Genomic DNA, 23,307 nt, shown 5'->3' with positions numbered 1-23,307 from the left:
TTTCTGAGTTCATTTAATCTAGACAGTATTAGGGATCCAAGCCATCATATGTGTAAACAATAAATTCCTTTAAAAAAAAGTTATTTGAATACATAGGTATCTCTCTTTACTTTTTTTAACTTTAAAAAATTTTATAAAAGTAATGTAAATTAATGCTAAAAAATAGAACAAAAGATATAAATTGAAAAATGAAAGCACCCCTCTCACTATCCCTCTTCTCCCAATCTCAGTTCATTTCACTCCTTGTGGCAATTCATCACTGTTCAGAGTTCATATGTGGGGAGATTATGTCCACATATGCAAGCATGCTATGTGTACATGAAGCGTACCACCTCTGTTTTTAAGAAAAATACATATGAGACTGTATCAAGCATGTTGTCTGTAGCTAGCTTTTTAAAAATCTAACAATGTATCTTAGACATCTTTTCAAATTAAATTCTAAAAGATCTCCTTCATCCTTTTTTAATAGCTGTGGCATTTTCCATCAAATATCCTACGGTTAATTTCACCAGTTCTCTGCCTATGGACATTTGGTTTGTTTTCAGATGTTTATTCCAAAAGCACAGCCTTGTCCATATACCTTTGTGCAACCTGTTCAAGTCTGTTGGTAAATGAAATTCTTAGAATGGCACATCAGGGTCCAAGTTCGTAAAATAACAGGAAGCATTGTATTTCTCTGTAACATAGAGAATGCATTTCTTATTAACATAGAGAATGCATTTCTTATTGATGTGTTTAGTAGAGTTTTTAATGTAAAACTTGCCTCATGTAAGTTCCACAGTGGCTCATAATAGAAAAAGAGAAGGAAAAGATAGGGATGAGACAGAACGCAAAGCACTTTGTTGTTGCTCAGTTGCTCAATCATGTCCGATTCTTTGCAACCCCGTGGACTGCAGCACACCAGGCTTCCCTGTCCTTCACCATCTCCCAGAGCTTGCTTAAACTCATGTCCATTGAGTCGATGATGCCATCCAACCTTCTCTTTCTCTGTCAGCCCCTTCTCCTGCCTTCTACTGCCTTCGATCTTTCCCAGTATTAGGTGAGTCAGATCTTCGCATCAGGTAGCCAAAGTATTGCATCTTCAGCTTCAGCATCAATCCTTCCAATGAATATTCAGGATTGATTTCCTTTAGGATTGTGGGGTTTGATCTCCTTGCAGACCAAGGGACTCTCAAGAGTCTTTTCCAACACCACAATTCAAAAGCATCAATTCTTCGGTGCTTAGTCTTTTTTATGGTCCGACTCACATCCATATATGACAACTGGAAAAACCAGAGCTTTGACTATGTGGACCTTTGTCGGCAAAGCAATGTCTCTGCTTTTTAATACACTGTCTAGAAATTGGAAAAGTTTCAGTCCATCAGTTGACTCTTTGCAACCCCATGGACTATAGCCCACCAGGCTCCTCTGTCCATGGAATTCTCCAGGCAAGAATACTAGAGTAGGTAGCCATTTCCTTCTCCAGGGGTTCTTCCTGACCCAGGGATTGAACCTTGGTCTCTTGTATTGCAGGCAGATTCTTTACTGTCTGAACCCCAAGGGAAGCCCAGGAGGAGACAAGTAACTGAGGGCAGAAAGGGCTGTGTGTGTGTGTGCGTGTGGGGCGGGAGACAGGGGGCAGGGGGCAGTGGGTGGGTGGGTGGGGGGATCTCCACCTCCAGGGGGCGCATCTCAGCTGAGTTTTGCAAAGCTGAGAGGGAAGGTGTAAGACTACGGAGGGGTGTAGCCTGACAGCTGTAGAAAACTGTCTCTTCAGGTGTAAGAAACAATTGAGGAAATATCAGAAAACTCGTAGGACATTCCCTAAGCAAGAGGAAAAAGCCATGGATCACTTTTTAATAATTTGCAAAAAAATCTATTTCCTTTCCTTGAGCTGCCCATGTTCCAAAGGGCTTCAGGCCTGAATTCAAATCTGACTCACACAAAGTTTCCCATTAGTATGGATGAGAGACTCCTATGGGAACTTCTGCCTTATTTGAACCAAAATATAACACTGTCTTCTCAATAAAATAATTAACGCGAAAAGAGAGGCTGACCTGATAAAGCAGTTGGCACATGGATGAGAAAACAATTCTATCTGAAATAATTTTAAGCTTTGTAAGACTAATGACATAGGGAATTTTATCCTTGGGAAATTTTATTATTACACATGAAAATCAGTATTGGAGTTTCACATTAATTCCAGTGTTAGCCTTTCACATCAAACCACTGAGTGTTCTTGGACCTCCATCTTCCACTGTCTGCTCTCAGAAATGCTGCTCCAGAGTTTCTTTAGTCACAGTCAGATCTATATCTAAGGTGAAAAAAGGAACACAAAGACCCTACAATCTTTCTCCCGTCAAGCTTAACTGTTTAATTCTAAAAAGAGAATTATGTCAGGTTAGTCACCCACATTAGCAAGAGAAACCAAACAGATTTGAAAAAAAAGCTATACTGCACACCTTACATCTATAAAGAGGTCCATTTTAACCTACAGTCAAAAAACAGATCTGTGTCATAATCAAAGTCTTATCGGATCTCTCTTTAGAACATTTAACACTGGCTCTACAAACAACAGAGTTTTCCAGTGCTATGCTTTCATCCAAGATTGATGAGCAGTCACACTTGGTGATGGCTTCTGGGTGATGTCGTGGTCAGCATGTCAGCCTATGCACACCAGGGAGTTTACTGCTAAGGGTAGAAGGCTGATACTTAAACAGGAAATTCTAAATATCCAAGGAGATCGAAGGAAGTGGCACCTGATCCAGTTTTGGAGTGGAAGGGAATGATTTCCAAAGAATGCAGACTATTAAAAAAACAAGCAAACAAACAAAAAAAACAGCCTCTAGGGAGAGACTTGCAGGTATCAGTTAGACTTTATCCTGAGAGCAATGGGGCGCCATCAGGGCGGAGAGTGAGATGAAGAGGTAAGCCTTACAGAAAGAGTATGGCCCAGGATGGGAGGAAGAGACCGTCAGGAGTGACACGCGTCAGGAAGACCAACCAGAGGCCACTGCTGTAACCCAGGGGACTCATGATGGAGACGTGAATAAGGTTACTGGCATCTGGGATAGGAAGGAAAATACTCACTTAGGAGAAATGGAGGAGGAAGAATCACTGTGGGAACACGGGGTAACTGGGTGGAAATGGAGCGTGGAGAAGAGGCAGTAACAGAAGACGATGAAGCAAACAGTGCCATCCGCGCTATCACCCAGGCTTTACCCCTTCAGCACGGCTTCCTCTGGCCCCGGGAGTCTGCTCTGCCCTCCTGCGTGCTTAAGACCAGGGTGCTGGGGAACTGACTCCCCCTGGAGCGGCGTGAATCCCAGCTCTCTCAGCCCCGCAGGCAGAAAAGCCCTGAGGTGTGTCCTCCACAACTTTCCAGAGTCCCCGGGGACAAGAATCCCCGGGTGTCCAGCCAGGAAGCCTGTCTGAGAAGGAACCCGGGGCTGGGTGTCTTCCCTTCCCTGCCTGGCTTCCCCATCCCTCTCCCAGGGTCTCCTGGTCTCGCTGCCTTAAAAAAACTCCTTGCACAAATATCTGTCTCAGGATCTGCTTCTGGAGGAAGCTGAACAAACGGTGTTTAACCTTAGGGTCTGTGCCAAGGGAGGGTGGTGATGCTACTCTCTAAGCGAGCAAAGAAGACAGAGGAGAGGATTTTCACCCATTCTCATTATTTGGGGAGGGGAGGAAAAAATGATACATTTAACCTGGGACCTGTGGAGTCTAAAGAATTTGCAAGAAGCCCTATGTGGGATGTCTCAACAGAACATGAGAGAGGGGATGTGGGGCCTGGATTTCATGGGGCCAAGGCAAAGACTACCCATACCTCTGTGTTTCTAGTGCACATCTTTCTTTCCTGGACGATAAATTGAGAACAGAAATGGTAAGGACTCTGCTAAAGCAAACAAACTGCACGAGAGAGAACGGCCCCCAAATAAAGCCCCTGACTGTCATTCCAACAACCGCACGGAGAAGGCTGTGGTGTGACGTGGGGGGCGGGAGGAGGCGTCTCTTACCACGGAGAGGTCCCCATTTGGCCTGCATGTGGGAATACAGAATGGATCAGTTTGAATGAAAAATAGATGGTCTAGTTTGCAAGTGGAATGGCTTTTCTTTTTTCCTACCCTGGTTACTGGAGGGCAGTTGCTGCCATGCAAAGGAATAAACACAAAGAAGAAATTGCCTGAAATGAGAATATGTATTTTTGATGGCAAAGGAATGGAAGAACATATTGTATATACAGAAAAGGCCTTGTAGATTGAATTAGCCCATCCCAAACTGAAGCCAGGGTCACCACATGGCAATTTTCAAACAAATACTCTCCATCGTCCATTACACATACTCGAGGATTTGACCTTTTATAGCACTATTCATTCTCCAAGCATCTCAATAGTCTTTGCAAAAGTAAAAACACAACCATGGCCACTGCATAGGTCTTATAAATGGCATGCAGAAAATTTTATGCTCTGCTGACAGGAAGATACAAGGCCAGGGCCGAAGTGTTCACAGCCCCAGGGGAAAAGTTATACCTGAGAAATAAAGTCCTTAAACTGGGTTTTTCTCTTTCCCATGTAGTAAACTTGTAATAGTTTATTACAAGATATTTAATATAGCTCCCTGTGCTATACGGTAAGTCCTTGTTGTTTATCTGTTTTATATATAGTAGTTAGTATCTGCTAATCCCAAACTCCTAACTTATCCCTCCCCACCCCTTCCTTCCCTGGTAACCACAAGCTTGTTTACTTAGTCATTAAAAAAAAAAAAAAGAAAGAATGCCATTGGCAGAAATATGGATGGACCTAGAGATTATCATGCTAAGTGAAGTAGGTCATACACAGAAAGATGAATGTTGTATACTATCACTTATATATGAACTCATTTACAAAACGGAAAACTGGGTTTTTAAAAGGGCTTTTGTATGTCACCATTTCCCACAAAGTACAAACACAAAACTGTTGATGATTATCTTCAATACCAAGTGACTCAACCCTAGTGCCATCTGGGCACAGATAAAGGGATTTGGCCCAAAAACCACAGTTTTTTTTCTTCCCCTCTTCTGTCTTTGTGGCTTCCATACACAGCTCAGGTGAGGCACTGAAGCTGGAAATAAACTTTTCCTTTGGAAAAGTAACCCCCCTCAAAAAAAAAGTAAGCCTCCCCTTCAGTATGTCAACACCACAACCGCTGGTCTGCAGAGATTGATTAGCTATATTTTTGAGAAGATTAACTTGGACACACAGCTGACTGTGGTTAAAGCAAGACCTTTCTCTGCAAAAAGAAATTTCAGTGGAGTCAACAGCTCCTCTTTGGAATTCATCTACACTCTAAGACCAAACTAGGATGGGGAGGGGCAAATGGGGCTAGGTGTGAGCACATTGTTCTTAGTCTCAAAAATCTAGACTTCCCAGGTGGTAAAGAATCTAACTGCCAATGCAGGAGATGTAAGAGACGTGGGTTCGATCCCTGGGTCAGGAAGATACTGTGGAGAGGGAATGGCAATCCACTCTAGTATTATTGCCTGGAGAATCCCATGGACAGAGGATCCTGGTGGGCTGCAGTCCATAGACTCGCAAAGAGTCAGACACGACTGAAGCGACTTAGCACACAGGCAACATTATCTGGATCAGGACGGTCCGTAACAATGAAAACTTCTCCCTCTAGTAAACAGTTGGACAGACTACGTAGCTCATCTACTGGAAGTACATCAATAAAATTCTATAAGCCGTACAGAACAGTTTCCCAACTTGAAACACATTTTATGCTACAAATAGAGATATTCCTATAAACTAAAAGTTGTCTGATTGAAGGCAGCTGGCATCATCATCACTTTCATGTCTCTGAAGTGAAGGCACACTCCTACTGATGGTGTAGAGGTGGCCATGTGCCATCGAGACCCATCTATTTGTGAATAAGCCAGTTAGCCCTAACACACGCAGACACAGTCATAAGTACACAGCCTGATGAATTTTCACAAAACTACCTATCATGTAACCAGCAGTCAGATCAAGAAATAAAACAGCCAGCTAACCAGAAGCTCTTCTTGTGCCCCCTTCTCAGTCACTACCACCCCCAATACTGTCTTTCAAGAATTATGTTTAAATACTTGTTCCTTCCCCAACGCTTAGCAGAAGTGCTAGAATTTCTAGTTGACTAGACTGATGTTCCCTTGGACCAGCATACAGTTTTGGCTCTACAAAGAAAAATAAAGGAACCTGAGCTGAAGTTACAGTACCACTACAGGCAGCAGGATTTTTGAAAAAAAGGGAGATGTGAAAGAAGCTTGAAGCTCCTATATTCTCTTTCTACTGGAACCTTAGTTAGGACTAAACCTGGCTTCTTCTGATTCCCAGTTAAGAACTTTTTCTTTTGCACCCCTGACCAGATCACAACTCATTTCAGTGCTGTGTCTTATTTAACTAGGAGGTTTTAACCCAGTTTCACAAAACTATTTCCTATAGCTCAGACAATCAATGAAAGATTACTGAAAAACAAAACAAAACATTGTTTCTTTAAGTTTCTTGACCAAAAGATACACTTCAAGGGACATTGATTACCAAAGTATTAAAGGAAGAAAGGAAAGAAGTGGAAGAGAAGAGGACAAAATTAGAATCATAGTAATAAACAGTACATTCTTATCTTGTCACTGCTTTGAAGTATCTTATTTAAAGGACCACTTTTTATTCCTGACTAAAAGAGGGCCATCTTTCACATGTCAACTGGGAGTGTGTGTGGGCAAACACCAGAGAGGCATGCTCCTGCGCTCACTGCTGGGGACATGTGATCTGACTTAGGAGGCAGACTGACAGGGCAGAAAGGCAGAAGACGCACTGCGGAGTTCTGGGGCTGCTGCTCACCAACCGGATGACCTTGAACAAATAATTACAGGTGTATCTCGCTTTATTGTGCCTCACAGATTCCTTTTTTTTTTAAAAAACAAATTGAAGGTTTGTGGCAACTTTGCATTGTCAGATGATGGCATTTTTTAGCAATAAGGTAGACTTCCACATAAGGTATGTACACTGTTTATATTATGGCTTCTCTGGTGGCTCAGATAGTAAAAAAGCCACCTGCCAGCGCAGGAGACTCGGGTTCGATCCCTGGATCAGGACGAGCCCCTGGAGGAGGAAATGGCAACCCACTCCAGTATTCTTGCCTGGAGAATCCCATGGACGGAGGAACCTGGCGGCCTCAGTCCATGGGGTCACCGAGAGCCGGACACAACTTAGCAACTAAACCACCAGTACCCTCACACTATCTTTTAGAAACAATGCTACTGCATATTTAATAGACTACAGTATGGCATAAATGTAACTTTTACAGACACAGAGAAACCAAAAAATTCGTGTGACTCACCTTGTGGTGCTATCTGCTTTATTGTGGTGGCCTAGAACTGAACCCACAAAACCCATCATCTCTCCGCAAAAGGTACAAACTTCCAGTTATAAGATAAACAAGTTCTGGGGATGTATTGTACAATGTGGTGCCAATAGCTAACAATACTGTATTGTATATTTGAAAGGTTCTCAGTCACAAGAAAAAAAAATTTGTAACAATGAAGTGATGGCTGTTATCTAGGCTTATTGTGGGGTTCATTCTCCTATATATATAAATATAAATATAAATATATATATAATCATTAGGTTGTACATCTTAACCTGTCAATTATATCTCAATAAAACAAGAGAAATGGTATAAAATCTCTCTGAACCTCCATTTAGTTATTTGTAAGTTCAGCTTAATTCCTGCATCTCAGGGGTTCCCAAGTAGCGTAGTGGTAAAGAATCTTCCTGCCAACACAGGAGACACATGAGACACAGATTCGATCCCTGGGTCGGGAAAATCTCCTGGAGGACAGAATGGCAACCCACTCCAATATTCTTGCCTGGAGAATCCCATGGGGAGAAGAGCCTGGGGGGCTGCAGATCATGTGGTCACAAAGAGCTGGACACAACTGAGCATGCCATGCCTATGTCTCAAAAGGTTTTTTCAAAACTAAATGAATGACACAGATCCTGGGCCTGACAATTTAGCAGGTCCTTGATAACCATTAACTTCCTCCTCTGTACAGGACAAATTTGTTTAATCAGAAAGGAGCTTAAGCCACAAAATGATACACACCAACAACACCCCATGTTCTACAGTTTGTCCATGACTTAGTCTGAATTTTAAAAGATTCTGCTTTGTTTGAAAAGGGATTGAAGAAAACACTTTGCTGTAATCCAGAAAAGCTTGGTATGTTTCTGTCTCGAGAAAGGAGCTGGGAAATCTTAACATAAAGAAAGGTGACATGCATATCTTTTAACCCACTGCCTGAGAGGTCATTCCTATCTGGTCAGTAGCATTGCAGGCCATCACTTAGTTGCTGGTGGCATTCTAATGCAAGGCACCATTAATTTAGATTTCAGAAAATTATATATGACATGGTACAACTTGTATTAGATTGATGAGCAGAAGAGAAAGAGGAAAATGGACCAAGAATTGGCCTGGGGACAAGGCAGACCATTCCAAATCCATCTTTTTATTTTACATCAAACCTGACTGGCACATCCAGTCTTGAAAAGAACTAGATTCGCCCATGTTCTTTTCTTCTTGTTTGGATGACATAACCAATAACCAGAAAAAAGAGTTTCTTTTTTCAAAGGGAAGTTAGCAAATAGTGGGGGGACAGATTGACAAATAAAATTGCTGATATGTTTTGCAGTGTCTGACTCTAAGCTCCGTTCGAAATAACAGAAGCATCGGTGACTCCAAACACAGTGCAAGAATTCCATGGAGACCTGCATTTCCCTTTGCACCCGCTCTGCTTGTGTTTTTGTTTTGTGGCTTAATACACAGCAAACATACTGCGACTTCAAAATCATAATAAAACAGAACTGAAGCTCCACATTGCTGAAAAGCAGTGCTGGGATGTAAATCTTTCTTTTAATAGCCTTTGCTTCAGAAAGAGGATGGGAAAGCAGACAGAGCTGCAGGTACAGTGGTTCTGGGGCTACCCCTCAAACAGATCTGCCCTTCACGCCGCCCCCCCCCGCCCAGACCTCAGAATCTTTCCTCTATTACTGTAAATCTTTTACAAAGTGAGACAACTATCAATTAGACAAAGTACATTAAATTATGCACAGTCTGTAATTTTATCTCCGTCAGAATAGGAAATCTCTTTTATTTCTTTTGTATAATCCCCATCAGACACAGCACTGCCCAGGGAGCACTCAGCCATCTATTCACAGCCTTTAGGAAGATATTTTGTCCCCCCGTCCCTCCAGCAGAAGGGGACAGCAGCTTTTAACTTATTGTTTTATTACAGATTCTAGGTGTTACCTCTGCCTAAGACGTTCAGAGCAAGTAAAAATGTTAGGTCTTGGCTCGTGAGCCTTCTTTGGTTCTCAGGAAAGTCAGTCTAGAAATAGTGGCAACAACCGGGGCCAGGACACCATGTAGCTCTGTGTTTATTCTATTTCTCTGGGATGGTGGCAGCTGTGTGTCTCAGAGACCATCTGCCGGAGGCAAATGCCTAGTTAACTGTGCTATTCTCGAGTTCCCCATGATCCACGGTGCTACCATCTTCCCCACTTTGCTTTCTCCCACACCGCTTGCTTCGTTCATCCACGGGCCTGAAGCATAATCACCACCTACTGCTTGCACCCCTTCGGCCTGGAGCTGCCAGACCTTGAATGATCCTCTCTCTGGATATACTCCCCTGCCCCATGGTCTCACTCCAAAGGCGCCTGGGAGACGCCTTTTCATTCCATTGACAGAGGTATCTAAACACATGCCAATATATATTGTTGAATGAAAGCCAGGGGTTTTCAGCATTTGCAAACGGCTTTCTTGGATCTGGACTAGGCACATTAAACCTCATTAATTATGGTCTCCACTAATCGAGAATCTGAGATCATTCTCCAGGCTGACATTTATCTTTGCATGATCTGTGGCAAGAAGTTTGCCAAGTAAATAAAGAATAAAAATAATATTTTAATGGTGACACTTAAATTACTCAAGAGAAGGTACCTAAAGATGCTGAGGCTCTTATTTATATACTAACAACCAATGATCTTCTGCCTAGTCACTAAAGCAGGCTTTTTCCTTCCTGGCTTCCCCATTTCTGCTCAGTCACCATCAGTCCCTAATTCAACATGCTTGCAACAAAGCTAACCAGTCTTCCAAACTAGTCAACTAGCTTGTTGCCTGCCTGTCCTATCCCCCTCTTTCTTTTCTCCAATCCAGGCCTTCATCGGACTCTTGAGCCCTTGGACTGCAAGGAGGGCAAACCAATCCATCCTAAAGGAAATCAACCCTGAATATTCACTAGAAGGACTGATGCTGAAGCCGAAGCTCCAATACTTTGACCACCTGATGTGAACAGCCAACTCTTTGGAAAAGACCCTGATGCTGGAAAAGATAGAGGGTAGAGGGGGGCAACAGAGGATGAGATGGTTGGATGGCATCATCGACTCTATGGATATGAGCTTGAGCAAACTCAGGGTGATAGTGAAGGACAGGGAAGCCTGGCGTGCTGCAGTCCATGGGACTGCAGAGCTGGACACAACTGACTGACTGAACCACAACAGGCCTTCATTAACAATGCTAACCTGGTACTAGAGCATCTCCACTGGGCAACTCCTTCTATTTTCTATAGGAATTCACGATTCTTATACCCTAGAATCTTAAGATCTTTAACTGTAGCTTCAAAATTTCTTTGTTCCCAGCACTGCACTTATCAAAGTCCCAGAAGAAACATAGGTTTATGATATCTATCTGAGACCTCTGAGGCCTGACGCATTTTGGGATTCACACTTCTTCTGATTTCTGGGTGATAATGTGGTACATAAGGCATGATTTTATGTTACACTCCACTGGGCCTTCATCATCAAGCACATTGATATTTCTGCAACAAAATGTACGAATTTCACCCTTGGCATAATACGTAAAGGCTATAAATAGCCTCCCATAAGGTTTTGCCACCAAGCAACTTATTCAAAAAATTGTGCATTTCAGAACTGTGGGTAAGGGATTGGGAAGCTCAAGTAGGTGGTATACAAAGGCCATTTATCACTGTCCAGATGTCAAAGACACGTTTTCTTGAAAAGTCTCCATACTGCAAAATCCTTTGTTTAGATTGGTTTTCTCCACAATTAGTCCAAATTATCAAGGTTTTTTCTTACAAAGCACTTCTTCTAAGAGATAGGACACATACCTCATCTGAAGCAAAGCATATCATTCAAAGCAGATAATGAGAACTCTGTGGTCACCAGGCTGTCTTTACCACTTTTAATTTTTTTAATTTTAACTCCATTTCTATAGTATATTTTACAAAAGGCCCCCTTTTAATGGTCTGTTTTGGCAAATTTTAAATATCGTCATTTCGCTTATCCTCTGCCTAAAGAAAGGCTCTTTCAAGAGCAGAGATGGGCCATCCCTCAGAATGGTGGATTTGCATTTTGAAAACCCAAGTTGTGCTGATTCTTCCCCTCAAAATAAGACTTAAGTTTTTTAAAGTGTGAGTTTTAGATAAAAGTCTGTCATATTTTATCATAAAAGTCTGTCAAGCAAATCACAGGAAACTCTCCACTCCCCCCTCCACACAACACACACAGTTAAACATATTACTCTTTGAGGTCGAGCTGTAACTTGACTAATAAACCCTTCTTAAAATATAGCCAAGTCAAACATTAAGCCAGCAATGCAGGGCTTGTATATACATCACAGGATGCTGGCTGTATGGGTCACAGCACTCTGACAGGCAATTCCTAGGCAGTTATTTTGACATTAGAAAGTCACAATCCATCAACTTAACAGCAGGGTGATAATTTGGGGACTGGGGAGATAGCTATTCAAAATGACACTGTGGGAAGTAAACAGTAGTTCAAATAGCCCCTGTTTGAGAATGAAGACATCAACTAAGCAGAATTTCTTTCCACCTCTAGAACCAGGTATTATGTAATATGTTTTTGTGTAAGCATGTTATTTATGGCGTTTGAATAGCCCTGCGAGGCTAACAAGCCTGCAGGTACCGGGACTCTTTGGAGATGAGGAGAAATAGATCTGCCACCACAAGACTGAAGAATGACAAAGAGTGGCTTCTTCCCCACGGTTTGTCACGAACCACTTCCAACGACCTGTGACACCCACAAGCCAGTATCTCAGAAGATGCAACTCGGCCCTTTCTGAATCGAAAAAATGCTCAGCTTTACAGCCATCTGAATCCATGACATGGGTTCCTTGCATGTGAGGGGGACCCTGGATTTTATTCTTGTGGGAATTCCCAGCCAACCACCCTGCTGTGAGCCCTTCCTGCAAACACATGGCCTTGGTTTCTCCTGGACAAATGCATGGGTGCAGACACCACCGAGAGCTTCTGAAATTCTCTCAGTTCCTGGGAGCTGAAAGTTTCCTGGCTGTTGGCCTGCTGTTGGGATAGTGATGGGGAGTGGGTAGGGAGGGCGGGTTCCAGGACAGGGGTTCTCAAACGTTCTCATTTCATGACAGCTCTAAGAGGGCACACAGAAGCCCTGAGGGATGCCAGGTTGTTGGTAAGAGGAGAGCAAGCACATCTTTCCTTCTGCTATGGAAGGGAGCAATGAAAAAGGAAGCACGATGAGGAAATTGTGCACTGATGCTGAGCTGGCAAAAGGGAGAGGGAGATGGATCTATGCAGATCCTTTAAGAAGAGAGGCAATATCTGGGTGGCAAGACCGTCTTAACAAGCTGTGTTGCTGCCATGGAAACCAAAGAGGTCTTTGTGGTGGCCCACACTCCCCCGGGGTCATGACCTTCCCTGTCTGCGATTAGCAGTCTTGCCCTCGCCCTCGTCTATCTTCCCGGTTGCCTGCCTAAAATACTGACAACATTGACAGCAAATTATTTCCAGGTTATACTTCGCTCTTTCAAAGGAATTCACTCTACGAATGAAGCATGAGCTGGTCAAGAACAAAAAGCTCCTGCAGCAAAGAAGAATAGCCTTATTACTGTCTGCATTTTCTTTTAACAAACGTTTGTGGCTATTTAAATTGAGTTTCTCCCTCTTTTCAAAAACCAAGCTTCATATGAATACCTTCAACCTATAAGCCGAACGTATCTGAAAATCCACGCATTTCAGAAAAGTAATTTTCAAGCAACCAGTAGTAGAAGCAAAAGCAACAGTCTCTCCATACCTGGAGCTGATATTCTTCCGTGAAGCACAGATTCACTGGACAGCAGGTCTTTTGAATTGGAGGTGAATGGTGATTGTCTAAAGGTATCTTCTGAAAAGAAAGGGCTGGGGGTGGGGGAGGAGGAGGGAAGTTTAGTAAATCAAAGTTATTTAAGATACCCAGGCCCCCAATATATATGCATACACACAAACAAATGGGAGATAAAGTTGTTTTTTTTTTTAAATGGTGTTTAGAGAATACAAGATTGTGCTTAGAATGAAGAAAGAGACAATATATTACATCAGACAAATGCCATCTGCACACTCTGCCTACTGGTTTTATACTTAAGGTGATTGTATGAAACAGCATCTTTGAAACACTGTTAGACCCACAGTCAGGACAGCTGAGCAGTATACTGTTATTTCTGCACTACATGCTCTGTGAGTGTGCTGTGCCCCAGTGAACACCAATCCCCTGGGTCAGGCCAGAAAAGACCGTTTGAGGTTCTTTCCAGGGCGGAGACAGAGCGGCCCCAGCTCACCCACATTCCGTCCCCTGGTCCCTGGGGGACCAACGTCACGTCTCAGAAGCGCAGATGGCTGGAGTCAGGGCCCACCGCACTGATGGAAGCAACTCTCTGGTCCCTAGAAACTCGAGTCTGCATCCTACAACTCTTCTGGTTTGGAAGGAGTTACAGCCAGCTCACGGGGCTGCCAGGAAGGACCCCGAGGAGCAAGTCCATTTTCCAAGAAACTGAGGCTCTGACTTGAGTGATTCTAAACCCCCGAGTGACTCAGCTAGAACTAACGAGACACTGGACACCCCAGGCAGGGTTTTGCCCTAACACCACAGCCACGGTGAACACAAACACTCTGGCTTCTTTTAATCAGAGGATTTTAACCCAATCATATCATCCATCTTCCATGCCTCCAGAACAAACGGCACTGCAATCACGTGTGAGAATACTGGAATATACAACAGAGTCCAACATGGAGAAAGGAAAGCCCTATTTATTTACAACAGAGAACATTTCACTGAAGCAACTGGGTGCACAGGAGTGGAAGGTTTCCAGAGGAAAATAGTAAGCCCAGAGATAGGAGGAGCAGGAAGCCACCACCATCCTAAGGCTGGAGAGACAAAAGGAAGAGGTAAATGGAGCCCAAGGGGACTGGGTCACCTGGTGGAAGCTGGGGGCAAGGTGAGCCTGCCTAGCAGGAAGCTGGAACCACAGCTGCTGCAGGGGGCAGAGACGGAGGGAGGGAAATACCCAGGCTCTTTCTTAAACCCCGCCCCTCACCCCATCAAAGGCTCCGATTGGCTGAAAAGTCAGAGGCGCGCAGCCGGCAGGGATCAGGCTTCTGCAAAACCGTGGATCAGAGGAAGGGATGTATCTGGGGGCACACAAGCCTAGGACCCCCATGACTGATGCTGCTTTTCTAAACATGCTCAACGGCCATGGGTAACTTATTAAACGTTAAGAAGGAAACATCAAAATAAAAATGGAAGACATACCTATCTTTTAAAAGTAAGACACAGTTAACAATATAATTTCACAGGACTAGACTTGATGCAACGTTGTGTGCCATGCTTTTTATTTACATCTTAAACACAAAACAGTTTAAACAGGCTTAAAAAGTGAATTGGCTACAGGCTAGTCCGTGATGGGGAGCAGGAAGACATGCTGCTTTGTACCAAACTTCTCATAACCTGCAAGTAAAACCCGAGGAAGGCAAAGCAGCGTGGGAGCTAAGGGCATGCACTCGAGAACAAGCAGTTCTAGGCCTGGATTTCAGGTCCACCACTGATGGCTGCGTGACCTTGCATAAGTCACTTAAGTTTTCTGAGCCTTCGTTTCTCTTCTGTAAAGCAGGAAGCGAACAGATCTACACCTACTCACAAGGACTAAGCAAACTGGTCCATGCAATGTGTTTCTCACAGTGTCTGGCAAACACAGTAAGTGCTCAATCAACATAAGCTGTTTTTATCTGTATCCCTGTCTAGCCCCCAGGGGAGCATAAATTAATTACCCTTTCCTTACAAATCAACAAAAAGTATAAAGTTTCCTTGTACAAAATGCATGAAGAAAAGGTTGCTCTGATAATGAAGGCTCAGTGGACTGCTGGGATGACTGGTTACTCATCAAAGAACTTCTAAAGAGGTGGAGCCCTTGGAGGACTGTCGGTCAGACCCAGAGTGTGGGAGTTCATGATTCCCCCCTCCTTAGCTCTGAAGCTTCTAGACAAGGTGACAATGACATCCTTGCATCCGGGTGGACATGTCACTTGGGAACAACCACCAGCTGGGCCAAGGGCAGAGGGGAAAGACCAGGCAGTGTGCCCTCGGTTAGAGTGGGATGAACCTGGCACTGGAGAGTTCAGGAAGCTCATGCAACTGTCCGGTCTGAAATCTGGACACTTCCTTAGGGGACACCAAGAGTCCTAGAGGGGCCCCTCAGGGTATCTAGGAATATCACCCTTTTTTGCCACGGAGAAAGGTATGCACAGCCTTCTTTCCATCAGTGTCGCTGTGACCGTTTGGTGAGTGCCTGGCTGTGCCAGGCACTGGGAAGATAACACCAGCGAAACGGGCTACAGATGCAAAGAGCAGAGGGGCTCGAAGGCCTGAGTGGGCACTACGACTAGACCACGGCTGTGGAGGAAAGGGGCGTGGGGTCATGGTGGGGGGCATCTGGCTCGGCCTGGAAGGACAGGAGCAGCTGCACAGGCCACAGCTGAATGGGGAGTAGCGCTGTCAGGGTTCTGGGGGTGGGGGGGACAGGGAGGGGGGACGTCCCCTGCACAATGCGAGAACAAAGCCAGTCTACGAAGGGGGATGAGGCTAGAGCTGCAGTGAGGTGGGCACGTGGCAAGCAGGGATCACTGCTTCGTCAACCTGCCAGTATGTTAAGGAAGGGGGCAGGAAATTCGATTTCAGTTTCTGGAAGCTCTGCCCGGCGAGCTGGAGAGCACGAGGCAGGTGGCCAGAGCAGCAGCCCCCATGGGACCTGGGTGAATCTGGTGGCCAACACTGCAAGGTGGCCTCAACACAGGCAGGCTGAAAAACTGTTTAAGCAGCAGGTCAGGTAAAGACCACAGGGACATTTCCAACCAACCTCAAAGGTCTTGGGGTGAACAGAACGGAGGGTGCCATGCTACATGCCAGGAAGAGCATCTTAGGTTTTGCTAGCTCTGAATCTTCACATGCTCGCTTCAGATCTCCACCCAGGTGTGGAATGAAGCCCTATTACCACCCAGCTGCTCAGAAGAAATTGAGTCAATTGCTGAGGGAAACAACCTTCCAAGTAATTTTCTACCCTGGAGGCCAGCTTTATTCTGTATAGAAAAGATTTCTCCTGAGGGAGCGGAGAATTAGAAGGGAGTCAGGCTGGATACTGGAAAAGCACAAAAGGACTGGCAATGTGAGGGGCAAAGAATTGACGGAGAAACTTCAGCAAGTCTAGGCAGCTGAAGCCTGGTGTAAGATCTTATCTATAAAGAGAGGATACCTCGTTAACAGAGCATCAGTCCTGAGTCCAGATCCCACTGCAGTGCTCGGCATTCAGGTCCATTCACACTGGGAGTGCTGTGGTTCAGCACCGAGTTGGGAATCAGAAGGATCTGAGTCTGAATTCCATACTGGTCACTTAATGGTTAAGTGACTTTGCTATGTCAACAATCTTTCTCTAGCCTCAGTTGCTTCTTTATTTTGGCTCCGCCAAGAGGTTTGTGGGATCTTAGTTTTCCGATCAGGGATTGAGCCCTCAGCAGTGAGAGTGCAGAGTCCAAGACACAGGACCACTAGGGAATTCCCTCACACTCGGTTTCACTACTGGAGAAGAGCTTTTAAAACATCCTCTTCATAGGGGAGCTGTAAAGGTGAAAGGAGGAACTTCCCTGGTGGTTCAGATGGTAAAGAATCCACCTGCAATGCAGTAGATCTGAGTTCAGTCCCTGGGTCAGGAAGATCCCTTGCAGAAGAGAATAGCAACCCACTCCAGTATTCTTGCCTGGAGAATTCCATGGACAGAGGAGCCTGGCGGGCTATAGTTCGTGGGGTCACAAAGAATCTGACACGACTGAGTGACTAACACTTTTACTTTTTTACTTTCAAAGGGTTAAGTGAGATTTTTCATGTCAAAGTTCTTAGTACATAGTACATGCTCAATAAAAAATGGTAACTAACATAACATCGCTTACCAAGTATTTGGCACTGCTCTAATGTGCTTTGTGTGTATTAACTTCCCTGAATCCTCACAAGGACCCTATAGGGTTACAACCATTACTATTATTATTATCATCCATATTTTACAGATGAAGAGACTCAGGTACAGAGAAGTTAAGTAGCTGCCCATGTGCATAAGCTGACAGGGATCAGAATTTAGGCATATTGGCCTTGCATTCTGCATCCTTGCCCATTAAGCTAGGCTACACTGCCTTTTGCTTGATCTCTTAACACCTAGGGAACGCATAGACAATACAGAATCACAGATTCTTCTTGGAACAAACAGAACAAAAAGAAGAGAGAGCAGAAGGAGGAGGGGTGGAGGCGGGATGGGAGCACCATTTCAGTAGGCAGGATCCCAGGTAACCAAAAACAGGCCTTTTCAATTGAGAAACAGAACACGATAAAATGATTTTCACTTTTACTTCTCTCTAGAAGAGAAGACATGCCCCTTCTCTATAGAAAAGAAAACTCTTTTTCTCAAGAAACTTCTGCAAGCCAAGCCTGATCATTTTGCAATCCTAAACATGCCCCTCTGCCCCTCTGCCTGTACCCATTGCTTCTCAGGGCCAAGCTCATCTTTGCCACTAAGGCCAAACAACGAGGCAAGTATAACAAGGGCATCAGGTGTTCAGAAACCTCTATCTCAGCTCGAGATATGGCCACACTGACATCGGTATATTCATCTTGCGGTCTCCTAGATTGGCAACCATGTTTCAGGCACAGGAGAAGGAAGGGAAAACTAAACTGGGAGTGTGCCTTGTATAACATGGGCTGGCTTAACGGGATTAGAGCTACAACAATGCTGGTCGTCTTTAACCCTGCCGGTGCTCTGAGGACAGAGGACGCTGTCCTTGTAGCTCAGCACCGAGCACTGTCCTTCTCAGAATGTGGAGAAGGGGGTCTTTAAGTCCCTTTTCTCCTTCCGTGCCTCACAGGGTCTGTAAAGTGCAGAAGCCCATCTGCTCTCAGCGGATGCCCAGCTCTGCGGTGGACAAACTGGCCCCTCGTTCAGGCTGCAGGGTCTGTGGATGCTGGGAGACGGTGGTGGGCAGAGGGGGGAGGCCCAGGAGGTTGCCTAACACAGCATGAACCGGGTCTGCACTTCTCAGGAAGGAAAACAGACAATGAACTGCAGACTTTATGGTCTACTCGACTCTGAGGCACGTGTGCACTGTTGTTCAACTGCTTACATGGTCACTATTCTTCCAGAAAAATAGGAGCTGGCTTCTGAACGGCGCACAGTTCTCGCTTCAACTCCATTTAGTCATTTCACTGTGAAAAAGCCCCTCCAACAGAAAGAGTTTAAGAAGTGGAAAAAAGGCAAAATGTGTCCAGAAGATGATGTATTTCTGGTTCATATTTTTGGTAAAAAGTTGGTAGAGGAACTAATGCCTTGTGGGGGAAGGAATCGTCACTTATTCTCAATTAACAACATCACCACCTACCACCTCATCTCCTCTTTGGGCTTACGCAAGGACAAGTCACTCCAAGACTAGCTAACTCATATAGATACTGGATGAATACTGAGACACTGCATCTGGAAGCTGTAGGTATAGACTTAGAACTGTCCAACTCCTCCATGACTTTTCCTGCCTCTGTCACTTAGAAAAGACAAAACACCGCATCATGTGAACTCCTGGTTGCACCATATGGGATCTAGCTCCCCGACCAGGAATCGAACCCTGAGCCCGCTGCACCGGGCATGCAGAGTCTTAGCCATTGGATTAAAAGAGTGCGTGTGCTGCAACTGAAGATCATGCATGCTGCCTTGAAGATCCAGTGCAGCTAAGTAAATCAATATTTAAATAATAATAATGTTTACAAAAAAGAAAAGAAAAAAACGTTTGTCCTATTCAAGTTTCTTTTCTGGACAACACTAAAAGGGACAATGAATGCGTACTTTGATTTTTCTCCGGCAGAAAATCTAAGAGTTAAACATGAAAGGGCCCTGGCGTCACAGTGACTGGACAATTCCAGCCACTCTGTGGCATGGGCTGTGAGGTCACCAGCCCAGGCTGCAAAAAGAAAAGATTTAAAATAAGTAAGAAAAGAGTCCGTAAAATATTATGGCTCTAAATAGTGATACATTTTGCTAAGTGGCACAAATATTTCCACCTTTAACATATAAATGGCAACAGGGAACTCAGCTTCCTGCAAAACAGAAGACCCAGCTACTTACAAACCAGTCCTCCCCCTGGGCCACCACTGAAATCAACATGCTATGGGAATTCTCACTCCCATGATGACAGCAAAACAAAGAAGAAAGGAACAGAAAAAGAAGGTGGATACAGTAGGTAAGAGAACGTCAAGGAAAAAAACTTCACGCTTAGAAATGGCACTGTAATTTTAAAGGAGCAATAGAGAAGAAATAAACATTTTCCTCCCAAAAGAAATAGTAATGACTTTAAGGACTGAACCTGGGGAGAGCAAATAGAAAACAGAGATTAAGCAAGAACAAAAGACAGCTCTGTAATGAATTTGTCCTCAAAATCTATGAGGATCTACTTATTTCAGGATTATTTTACAGAACAGAAATCTACTTATTTCTATTAAATGTTAGAGTTTTGGGCAAGTCATCCCGAAGGGATATTCTGCCTTCAATCCACACATAGACAAAATTTTCTTCAATCAGTATAAATAGATGATGTATTTTCAAGTGAAAAAGTGAAAATGTTAGGTGTTCAGTTGTGTCTGACTCCTTGTGACCCCATAGACTGTAGCCCGCCAGGCTCCTCTGTCCATGAGATTTCCCAGGCAAGAGTACTGGAGTGGGTTGCTATTTCCTTCTCCAGGGGATCTTCTTGACCCAGAGATCAAACCCAGGTCTCCTGAATTGCAAGCGGATTCTTTACTGCCTGAGGTACCAGGGAAGCCAAGCAACTACTTTCAAGTAAAAGTACTTAATGATCTCTTCAGCGATGTGTCACATAACAGGGCTTCTGGATTTTTTCCCAAGAGCTGGGTAAATTATGTCCAAAAGAATGTTAGTTAATTTTTATTTTGCTTTGTTTTAAGGAAACTTTAAGACCAGATGATCTGACTGAGATATTTTGGAGAAGTTATATATTGTGAAAAGAGAGCCAGAAGCCCCCTTCTGGGGTGGAAAAGTGCTGGGGGAGACAAAGTTCTCTCTCTGCAGCCACGAACTGCCTCCCGGGACACGCCTGCCCCAGGCCACCTCATCACATGGCCCTGACCCCCTCCTAGCAGCAGCCCTGCCTCAATCTCCACTCAGCCCCAGCTCTCAAGTCAGGACACTGAGCTACTAGTTTTCTGTATTGATATATCGGGTTAATTTTTTTAAGAACTGGAATTCCATATATTTGTCTACAACCATTGTACTGGTATTTTAAAGATAATCAAATTAATGAATTATTTAATTAATTAGACCTTGAATTACTGAATTACTTAGACGTTGAGACATATACACCCCAGAGTGACTCGCTACATTTATATTTTGAAATGAGCAGGTGGCACTAGTCAAGAAAACAATCCTCTATGCCTCCAGAAGCCTCAAGCAGAGACAGACTGATGGGCTAAATTCTTCCCAGAATAAATCTTACTCTAGTTCCAGGACTTTCTGACCATGTGAAATATGAATGCTGCAGACTGAAATGGATACCGGTGACTTTTATATGGAATCTCCACCTATAAATCATGAAACCAAAGGAAATGAGAAGAAACCGGAAACATTTTCTCTCAATACAACTGAGGCCTTGCCAACAAATAACAGGCTACAGTCACTGACACAGAACACAAAGCATCGTAGTTTTTTTTTTTAAAGCTTTCAAACATATCAAAAAAGAAAGAATTATTTGAAGATAAGGGGAACTATCTGGATTAGTTATAACTATCTTCTCAACATTTCCTCAAATACTTTAAGGTCAGACGAAACTCTCTGAGAAGCTGCACTAGCTTGCATGAAACTATGCTCACAACTACAAAAACAGTGCCACACTTTATTTTTACATACGTCATTTAAAAAAATTATCAAATGTCAATGATCAAATGACATTCTTTCATTTTCAACTTAATTGTCATGATTAATGCAATTTTCTTTAGGGAGTGCTTATTTTTTTCTCAAATGGTACTGTCCTTGGGTATTTGCTATAATTTATAATAACGGATACTTGTTATTTCTTGTGCATAAGTTTATGTAACTCTATGTTTGGCAACAGATTTATAAAATGATGGTATTTGAAACATATTAACTGCTTAGTTCTACCGATTTTTGTAAAAGGATTTTGAGCACTCTGTGAACTTTGGCAAGGTCCTTTTGCTCCAGTCTAGTGACCTATATGTCACTTCAGAAGCTATGTCATCATACTAACTGCTCCCTTGGACCTTCATTTCATTTTGGATGAGATTGCATAGCTGCTTCTTCTCAGATATCAACATTTCAGATAGAAAAGTCACTGCCAGTCTCCCAGTTACAACTTCTTTGAGGTCAGTTAAAAAGGTAATATACAATGAAAGAACACAAGGTTTTAATGGCAATCATGTACACGGTCCCTCCCGAGGACCCTTACTCTTAAGTGATTTTATTTATTTACTTATCTGAATAAAAGAACCCTGGGTGGCAGGTCAGCGGACGTGGGTGGAGCAGGGTACTTGAAATGAGAAACAACCATGAGTCTCTGACCTGAGGACAACCCGAGCATCTGAAACAGCATGCTCCCTATTCAAGCTGAAAAGGGACGCAACAGAGAAGCCTTCTTATGATCCCTGTGGGCTAGGCCTAGAAAGCTGATCATTCATCATGTTGGGTGCACGCATTTTCAAAGAAAGAAGGACTGCAGTGAGCAAAACTTGAAGGCATCACATTTATCTACAGATTGAGCCTTCGCACTGCAGACTCAGTGGGTATCTAAAGGGGCCTGTGAGCAGATGGAGAGCGACGGTCACTCCATCATTTGGCCACCCATACAGACCCCAAATTTTCTTTAACTTTTGGAGGTGATAAGAAAGCCAAGAGGTCGTTCCTCTTCCCCCTCATTGACATGGCTGTATACTTGGCTGGGGCCAATCAAACTGAACCTTAGGGCTTTGCTGGTGGCTCAGAGGTTAAAGTGTCTGCCCACAATGCGGGAGACCCGGGTTCGATCCCTGGGTCGGGAAGATCCCCTGGAGAAGGAAATGGCAACCCACTCCAGTATTCTTGCCTGGAGAATCCCATGGAGGGAGGAGCCTGGTAGGCTACAGTCCACGGGGTTGCAAAGAGTCAGACACGACTGAATGACTTCACAAAGCAATTATAAACCAATCAAACATGTTGTTAATTTATAAGGTATGCAATGGTATTGCAGAAAATGCCCTTATTTTTTTAGAGCTACATATCTCAAAGAATGTGAGAGTGAATGTCACGCCTGGATTTGACCTAAAATATAAGGAGAAAAAGACTGGTGAAATAACTGTGACAAATATTTATTCAATCTGGGTGGTGGGGATGTGGTGGTTTATTGTATTATTTCTTCCTCTTTGTTTTAAAATTTTTCATAATAAAAAAAATCAATATCAACAATCAAACAAAAAGTTCAACCCAGACCAACTACCAGACAGAAAAATGTGACAATAAAAAAATTGAAAAAAAAAAAAAGCCTCCTCAAGAACAAAATGCTTGATATCACCAGAAATCAATAAATGAAAAGGTCTTAACTGTAAGATATAATTTTTAACCTTCCAATTGGTTAAAAAAAAAAAATTTTTTAATGATAAATCAAAGACCTTTAAAATATTCTCTCTCTCATTAGCTTCTAGTAAAATTGTAAATTCAACCTTTTTGAAAATCAATTAGACAATTCATAGAAAAGCCTGAAAACTGTGCATGTTTCTTGAGTCAGTTTATCCTGGCATTGTTTATACTAGCAACAACTTGGGAAAACAAAACCAAACCATTAATACTCAATAATTAAGGAGATAAATAAATTAGGGCACATGCAAATATTAAAATAATAATATTGGGTTATGTTTA

At 43.4% G+C, this 23,307-nt stretch overlaps 1 protein-coding gene across 5 annotated transcripts in view; it reads right to left on the bottom strand.

Moving 5' to 3' along the window:
- Positions 1 to 23,307, bottom strand: part of ZNF827 (zinc finger protein 827) — a 186,300-nt gene that overhangs the window by 53,731 nt on the left and 109,262 nt on the right. For all 5 annotated transcript variants that reach the window (XM_020892016.2, XM_020892019.2, XM_020892017.2 and 2 more), the window contains exon 8: positions 13,134 to 13,237. In XM_020892016.2, coding sequence (XP_020747675.2) covers positions 13,134 to 13,237 — 104 coding nt within the window. The remainder of the gene's footprint in view (positions 1 to 13,133; positions 13,238 to 23,307) is intronic.

This window comes from Odocoileus virginianus, chromosome 12 (genome assembly GCF_023699985.2).
Source record: "Odocoileus virginianus isolate 20LAN1187 ecotype Illinois chromosome 12, Ovbor_1.2, whole genome shotgun sequence".
NCBI lineage: Eukaryota > Metazoa > Chordata > Mammalia > Artiodactyla > Cervidae > Odocoileus > Odocoileus virginianus.
This window is presented reverse-complemented; position numbering and strand designations above follow the sequence as displayed.